At 41.3% G+C, this 8,923-nt stretch overlaps 1 protein-coding gene across 6 annotated transcripts in view; it reads left to right on the top strand.

Moving 5' to 3' along the window:
• The first annotated feature begins 680 nt into the window (after positions 1-680).
• Positions 681-8,923, top strand: part of FAM13C (family with sequence similarity 13 member C) — a 156,929-nt gene continuing 148,686 nt past the window's right edge. For 4 of the 6 annotated variants that reach the window (XM_047826202.1, XM_047826201.1, XM_047826197.1 and 1 more), the window contains exons 1-2: positions 1,115-1,281; positions 7,954-8,010. In XM_047826202.1, the coding sequence (XP_047682158.1) occupies positions 1,220-1,281; positions 7,954-8,010 (119 nt within the window). In that variant the 5' untranslated portion in view covers positions 1,115-1,219. The other 2 variants (XM_047826200.1, XM_047826199.1) reach the window with 2 other exon arrangements.

Below are 8,923 nucleotides of genomic sequence, written 5' to 3'. Positions count from 1 at the left end.
AATGCTCTTCCCCCTTATTACCAAATTTTGGGTAATTTTTCTAATTAACCAAAAGTAAAAATTTGAGGTTTTTGTTGTGTTATAAATTAACTCATCGCCTGCTATAGTTTGAACATACCATAAATACCATATTTAAAACATACCATCTCAGCTGCTTCTGCGAGTGGAGAGGTTAAAGGGGGGGGTGGCTGGGGAATTTACTTAATTCAAAAATCAAAATAAGAATCTTTCACAGATGACTGTTCATTTCATATCAAGGTCAAGTTGGCAGGAGAAAAGAACAATGGAAAGAGGGCAGGACAAATATTCCCAGGGGAATGAAGCAAATGGAGGCCTGACAGCCTTCCCTTCCCCCAACAGGGCTGCCTTTATTTAAAAATGGATGGCATTTGTGGATTCCATCTCTCGCCCTTTGTAAGGGTGCTTGGGAGTGGCACTCAGACGGGCTACTCTGGGCACAGCACATCCCACCCCTTGCACGGCCCTCCAGTCCCCAGTACCTCCTGGAATAAATTCTCCACTGGCCCTGCGTGGGTTCATTCATAGCCCTGTCCCCAAGAAGCTGGGCGCTTCCTCTCTGAGACTGAAATGACAGTGCAGACCAAGCGGGTGTGATGCAGTGAGCCCTCCTTCAAATGCAGGGCAATAAAAAGCAACACACACACACACACACAGCAAAAACAACAGCTATGTCCTCTTCTCCATCGTCGTTCCCTCCTGACGGATGAATTTCTGCGAGCCTCCATCCCTAGAGGGGGTAGCTCTGTAAAATTGGCAGGAGACGTCTGGAAGAAAGCAAGTCCCCCAGCGATTTCAGCACCTAGGCAGAAACGGCTGGGCTTTCCCACTGCCAGCCCCGGGGTGGCTGGCACCCAGAGGCCTGGACTAAACGAGGTGCGGGGTCGGCGAGGTTGAGGTCCGATAACTCTCCAGGCACTCTTTGCGCGGATCCTGGGGGGCCCGGGGCCCAGGGCCAGCTCCGCCACCGCGCCCCGCCCAGCTCTGTCCCCACAGCCTCGCGGGCTGCTGGGCTTTGTGGTTCGCCCGTGCGGCTGGGCCCCAGCTGGGGGTGTCGTTACGAGCATGTGCAGACAGCAGCCCAAGGTAGAGCGAGCGTGCCGGGCGAGCCCTGAGACTTGCCTTGCAATGCCATGTTTGTGTGTGTGCTCTAACTCCCGGAGAGCAATCAGGGAGACGGCTCCCCGGCCGGACTTGGCTGATGTTTTCTTGTTTCTGTTTCAGCCTTCAGGATAATTCCTTCAGCAGCACCGCTGTAACAGAGTAAGTGATTCTTGCTGTTAAAATAACACTTGCATGCCTTTCTCTGGAAGCAACTATCGTGAAGGTATCTTCCACCGTCCCCCGCCGCTTTTCGTATTAGATGCATTGTCTCTTGTAATCTGGGCTCTGAAGACCGGGAGAGGTGCTGACTGATGATGGGGCCCAGAAATCTTTACAGGTTGAAATCAGCCTTTTAGCAGCTATGGGGGGGGAGGTATCATAACAAGCTAATTGCTTGCAGGAGCTCAGTGCTCTAAGATATGTATTCTTGGAGCTCAAATTAAAAAAAAATGTATTTGACATGTCAAAAGGAAGCTTTGTTTTATTTTGCCAACATTGGTGTCAGTTTTCACGGAGCATGCTGTATACATTTACAACAAATAGAAGATAGATGTGAAATGACTTGAGTTGAATTCTAGCATGTGGTAAACAGGTTAAACTTATTTTTACCCTCTCTTGTCTACAGATTTTTAAGACACAGTGAACTTTTCTGTGTGCCCTTTGTCATTTTTTGTCTTCTGACCTCAAAGATGTGGCTATAGGAGGAATAAACCATCTTGTCCTATGGCTAAAGCTGCTGATCGGGGCAACTAACATAATTTAAACATGGAATGAAGGAGTATAGTATTTTACTCAAGGCCAGCAGTCATAGTATTTTTTATTAGATATAGTTCATGGTTTTAATTCTTGTCATCCCTTCCTAATAGGATGTTTTCCTAATATTATACATATATACATATACATATACATACATATATCCTATACATATATGTTACAAATTAGTAGGTAGTATGTTATACTAATATTATATGTAATTTGCATAACATTTACATATATACATGTATATGAAGTATCTACACTGCATTTAGCAGTCTTTCTAGGCTAACTCATGATGTTTACTTCTGGGACCTTTTGGTAAAGTCACTCAGCAGCTGTTCAGGAAAAAGGGATGTATAAGGCTGTATACTCACCTATGTTTAAAAAATGCTGCAGGTTTGATATAGAAAAGCCCAGTAACTCTGGAACTGTTTGCTAAAATTTCCTAAAAGGCAAATAAATGTGGGAATAGATACATGAGTGTCAAGTTTTACCACAGTCATAATGACTTGGTGATGGAAGGGTAAGATTCTACAGGACTTCCCAGGTCCCATGGTTTCCCACATCTTTTGTTTCTGCGTTTGGATATGCTGCTCTCTTATTGTCAAGCTTTGGGCTCACTTAACTGGAGTTACTTAAAAAAACAACAATCCAGGATTGACTTTACAAGATGCCATATAAAATACTCACTGGGGCCAGCATCTGTTAATGAGATTGCTGCAACTTTGGTTTTCTAAAAGCCGGAGAGAGGAGGAGGGAACGTGTGCTGAGGTATGCACGCCAAAGATAGGCCGTGACTTCCTGGTTCAGGTTCACAGGTGGTGCTCTCCTCCCTTTGCTGTGCTTATAGGCACCAAGTGCTTTCTGTGCCTGATTCTTGGGAGCCCTGTGTGGCTGAATCCCTAGAGTCAGCCTCAGACATAGGGGCTTCAAAATGAGATACTCAGTTCCAGATTTCACATGGACATTTTTTTAAAAAAGGTTTTACACTTAACTGTGGGAAAAGTCTGGTACTTTTTCTTTGGATACTCCTCAAGGAGTTCTGATTGCATAAGATCCTGTTGTTGTTTTCAGAGAGGTGACAGTGATTTATTTTATAAGGCCCTGAGTGACAATTGGAATGCCATCTGGCTAATCTAAAAATGAAAGGAGTATATTTAAAAATACCAAAAGCTTCATAGGTGTCACACAGCACAAAGTAGGGTCACTGAAAACTAGTTATTGTCTAGTGTAACATTTTCTCCTCTCATCAGGAATACAAAACATTTTCCTTGGTTTTTTGGCATTACCCCAAAGCCAACAGGACCAGGATCGCTATCCTGAGAATTAGATGTAACAGGTGCTCAGTAAATATTTGGGAGTGGTCTTAACATACAGAGAGGAGGCACTTGTCTCCTTGTATGTTCTGGATACATACAAACTTGCTTCCCTCCTGCCCCTATCCCTCCTACTTCCTTCTACCCACACTCACTTTTTTTTTTGTATCTGAAATTGCACCCAGAGATGATTTTTTTTGCATGAAGGCCTCTGGTGGTGACCCTTATTAAAATGGAAATTAAAAAGTCTGTGCCCCTGGCAGGCAGATTCAAGTTGTCAGTAACACTTTAATATAATTTATGTTATCAGGTAGTCTAGCCTAGTAGGGGTGAGCTTGGCCTCCCGGGGGTCTCTTAAGAGTCAAAGGGAAGGGAAATTGGGAGGGACTTAGGGACAGATTTTATTCTCGTCTCGGTTTTTTACCAGGCCTGGCACTGTTTGTGCAGTTCTGAACCAATTCAGTTTCTTTTTATACCCAAATTCTTCCAAGATCAGAATGGCCTTGGACTTCCCTTCTGTATCTGCAGGGTCCTTTTATCTATTTTTCCATGGTCATTTCCTATGTTGCTCTGGCTACGTTGCTATATGAAATGAAGCCTGGCCAGCAAATGCATTCTGCAATGAATTAGTTATCATCTGAAATAGTGGTTCTCAAAACTGATCATCAGTATGAACTGGGGAAGGACATTGAAACATGTACAAGAGGGGAGCCTGGGTGGCTCAGTCGGTTAAGCAGCCGACTTCAGCTCAGGTCATGATCTCGCAGTCTGTGAGTTCGAACCCTGCGTCGGGCTCTGTGCTGACAGCTCAGAGCCTGGAGCCTGTTTCAATTCTGTGTCTCCCTCTCTCTGACCCTCCCCCATTCATGCTCTGTCTCTCTCTGTCTCAAAAATAAATAAACGTTAAAAAAATTTTAAAAAAAGAAACATGTACAAGATTCAGTTTCCCAGACTTTATCCCAAAATGGGAACCTACGATTGGTGTCAGCCCAGTGATGGGCTTTGTAAACTTTTAAGTCAGTGTTAGTTATGTTTGTGTGTGTTTGAGAAGGCAGTCTGGTTTGAAAATTCACATTCCTGGGCCTCACCTTCAGGGAGCTAGCCTATCTAGTGACACTGAGGTGCTAGTAGGGCCCAAGCCTGCCCTTTTAATCAGGATCCCAAAGAATGCTAATGCAAATGGTTCTGGAGACACACTGAGAAATCCCATAGGATTTCAGGCTGCACCTCTGCACCTTTGCTCTCAGGGAACACAGGACTACTGCATGAATGGGAGTCTCCTTCTTGGCACAACCACATTTTATCTAATAACCAATCTGAGGCCTCTCTTCTCATTTACCCCAAGTCAATAAAAAGAACCTCTCATGGGCACTTCTTTCCCCACCATTATTCTAAGAAACAAGTCATTCTCCTTCTTTTGCGAGACTCTGGAATATAAACTAAAGAGACTATTTGGTAGGCTCAGTATGGTGGAGCAGAAATACCACAGGGACCATTGCCTTCCACATTGGACTTGGGCAATTCCTTCACCTCTTGTGTGAAGGTGGCCCTTACCTGATTGCATTGGCAGGCTTAGCTGAGATGCTATGAAAAAGAAGGTAAGCGGTGAAGGTAAAGTCCCACATAAGATTTTCTTGTTTGTGATTGATAGAGGGAATAAAACTCCGAGAGGAAAAAAGGTAACAACCCTGAGCATTTCACAAATAAGTGATTGCAAGGACAAATTATCCATATATTGTCTGGGTAACAACAAATCAAGAACTCGGGGACTTAGACCCTAGTTGATGAGACTTCAAAGGAAGTCATTTAATAGAGGTGCTACTCACATTTTTTTTAACTACAAAGAGTAGTAAGAAAAACATTTTATTTTATTTTATTTTATTTTATTTTATTTTATTATTTTATTTTATTTTATTTTATTAAGAGAAAGACAGAGACAGAGAGAGAGAATGAGCAGGGGAGGGGCAGAGAGAGAGAGAGAGAGAGAGAGAGAATCTTATGATTCTCATAAGAGAGATCTCACGACCTTGAGAACATGACCTTAGCCAAAATCAAGAATCTGGATGCTCAACTGACTGAGCCATCCAAGTGCCCCAAGAAAAACATTTTATAACGCAATCCAGCACACACATATATACATGACTTATTTAAATAAGTTCTGTGAAATAACACTTAAACCTTATGATACTGCTATGTTGTATTCTATTTCTCTAACAACAATAACAGCATGCTGGTAGCTGCTATCTAATTTCAAGACCTACTAATAGGTCACAGTTTACATTTTGAAAAGCATTGCACGTAGAAGATGCCAAGTTTTGAATATTTAAGGAGATCATTAAAGTGACTGGTCTTTAAATTTCTGTAGTGGAGCTATAATATAGTAAGAAAATGCCATGCCCAAGACCAGTAGGGTACTTAGTCTGAGCTGGTTTTCTTACAGGAATGGGGATATCTGGATATGGGTTCCACTGTGGAATCCAGTTTTACAGTTGGTTCAACATTGTACAGGGGGCTCCTGCTCAAGGAATCATCAGAAGAGTCACAAAGGAGATGTTAATTCAATAAAACTTAATGGTCTTCATCGAAGCAAATGTAAAATCCAACTGGACTAAAAAGCTTGTATATGTGTTCGTGTAAGCCAGTACACAGATCTATTTCATTGCTGCATCTGTGACCTAGGAATTGTGTTTCCTTGAGGGGCTACTGAAATCATTCAATAGGCCTTAAAATTGGATCAGCTAATCAGGATCTGGCCTCATACTTAAAAAAGCTTGTGCAACTTTGTATGTTCTGGTGCTGAGTTTCCATTTTTACCTAATTATACTTTGAAAAGAAAAGTTAGTAAATCAAGTGAGGGGGAGAAAAATATGTTCTTGCCAAATTCCCAAACAATAGGTATTGTTGAGCTCTAGGGTTAAAACTCCAATTGAACCTTAGTTCTTTGGAAGCAAAAATTCTAGGTTTCTGTTTGTCACTGGTTTTTCTACTTTGCAATATTACTTTCATTGGGAAACATTTTTCATTCAAATTACAAAGCTTAGATGATCTATTAAAGTGAATGTCTCTGATGGAGGAGAATAAGGCAATGCTTATGAATTCAATTGTTGTTTACATGAGATGGATAGAGTGGCTTACTGACAGTCAAAAACATGAGAAAGCAAGAAAATTTAATTATTTTGTTAAGAAGAGCATTGTATTAAGTCGACCGATTTTTCTTTTTAACTGAACTGCCAATAGGAATAAAATATTTCAACAGGCAGAGAGAGTTAGAATCTATGTAGCCTTTGTTTTAACTCATTTAAAAAAAAAACCCATAATTTAAAAGGGATTGTGAGGGATTCATCAATTTGTTCTGTGGACAAGTTATATACCATTGCAAGCAAGGAATATTTAAAAATTATAAGTGATTTCATAAAGTATGAATATTATTATTATATTATGGTGATATTACATATGTATGTATTTATTTATTTTTGTCTACTCATTACATTGTGAATCTCTCAGAGCAGGGTGGAGGACTTTTCAACTTTGTGTCCTTTAGAAGTAGTGCTACTAAAAGTATGGGCCCCAAAATTGTTTGTAACTTGTCTGAGACAAGGAAAGTACAGAAATAGGGAGTAAGAATTTAATATTTTATGGGAATTTGGCATCCCTGTGGCATTTTTACCAAACTACCATAGTGGATTGGAAATAGAAAACAAACTGGTTAGTCCTAAATCCCAAAGAGTTTGAGAAGCACACCTCCAAAGCCTAATAAGTACCTGAAAGATAGCAAATGTTCCATAAATGCTTGTTAAATTATTTCCAGTCTTGCTGAGGGGCCAGAGCTAATGATTGTATTCAAACATGTATTGCATGCCTACTTTGGGGTAACACTGTGGGCACTGTGGCGGTTTATCTAGAAAAAAATATCATTTCTTCTCAAGGAATTAATAACTAATTAAAAGAGCTCAGAGGTATGAAGGAATTACAGAGCAGTGTGAGGCAAGATACAGTTGGTTACCCAAACCTCAGAATGAAGAGTAAACATTTATGTATCAAGGTTAAAGTAGGAATGTGGCCTGTGGGTGAACTTGGTTCATGGAGCTCATAAGACTTCATTTGGGCAAGTGAAGGATAAGTAGGAGTTGGAGATGGAAAAGCATTCCAGGCTGGAGTGGGATAAGAAGGGCTGAGAACAGGAACAAAGGCTCCCTCCTACACTAGAGTGAGAGAGTGGTCTTGCTTTAGATTCCCTCAGGAAGTGTTGAACACAGAAGACTTTTCATTTAGAGGAGCCACGAATTTTTCACCAGGTTATTCCAGAAGTTTTGTGATAAGGAAGGGGACTGAGAAAGTCTGGAGGCCAATGAAGGAAGCCAAATGGAAGCTGATGTGGTTTATGATTGCCTGAGGCAGAGGAAATTTCAAGAGGCAGACAGTGCATTTGAGCCAAGAATAATCCACCAATCTTGGTGTTAGATGTCCCTCGAGTGCTTTGAACACTTCAGTCCTTGCCAAAATCTTGTTAGTTTAGGTGATTCAGAGCAGTGGATCATAAAGGAGTGTTACCTCTAGTTCTGAGGTATGATCACATATGACAACATTGGTGTCATTACCTGGTACACATGCTGGGAATTGGAGCTAGTTTGAGAGAGAGAGAGTGGTGAGGGTTGTTCTATTTTTTAGTTTACCGAACTAATCGAAGATAATTTAGACTCTTGCTGCTTCTGCTGCTACAGACTGCTGGATCTGATGTGGTTTTGTTCCTTCTCTCCAGGTGTGACGAAGACACAGTCTCCCTACATGAAGATCAGACTGATTGCTCCAGTCTCAGGTATGACCCACAATTGCCTGGTTCTTAATTATGAAGGACAGAAATCATTTGGGTCTAGGCTCCTTTGTTTCCTCTTTGAATTACAGTCACTTGTTCTTGTGTGTAAGTTCTTCCAATAAACTATCAGTTCTTAAAGGAAGTTTTGTCTTGTCCAGTTTTGGGATGCTCCCCTTAGTACCCAGGCAGTGCCTTCATATGGGGAATGCTAATTAAATGCTTACTGAATTAAATATTGATTATACCATCTCAATGTTCCCATCATAGAGCCTGTGGAAGAGATTATAGATTTATTCACCAAACATGTCATCAAATGTTTGGAGTATGGTCCTGGTCATCAAGGGGTTCATGGTATGGCAAAACCTTCACAGTTAACTTTCTTCCATATTTGCTTGTTCAGAGCACTTTCATGTACATTTTATTATTTAATCCAAACAACCGAAAGGAGGCTGATGTTTCTCTCTTTATCTTGTAGTAGGGAAACTGAAGCTCAGAGGGATTATAGCTCATCCAAGCTAACATAGTTACCATGAAGCAGAATTTGGACTCAGGTCTCTCTGACTCTCAAGTCCATTTGTTAGATAACAAACAATTGTTGAAGGCCTATTTTTTTGTGCCAGAAACCAGTCAATATAGATGATGATGCTACAGTGCATTAAGTACATTTTACTAGCGTGGACAGAGGATTCATTTAGAAGGACCAAATAGCCCAGAGAGGTTTCTGGGATGGATTCCTAAAGAAAATTACAACAGCACATGACGTGTGTGTGTGTGTGTGTGTGTGTGTGTGTGTGTGATATAAGGCCAAGAAAAAGAGGATGCCACCAAGCAGAGGGAGCAACTTACTGGAAAACCAACAGAGGGTCGTAGGAATAGCAGGCAGTTCAGGATGGCAGGAGTCTTGAGAGCCTGTGGG

Source organism: Prionailurus viverrinus, chromosome D2 (genome assembly GCF_022837055.1).
Source record: "Prionailurus viverrinus isolate Anna chromosome D2, UM_Priviv_1.0, whole genome shotgun sequence".
NCBI classification, from domain to species: Eukaryota; Metazoa; Chordata; class Mammalia; order Carnivora; family Felidae; genus Prionailurus; species Prionailurus viverrinus.
This window is presented reverse-complemented; position numbering and strand designations above follow the sequence as displayed.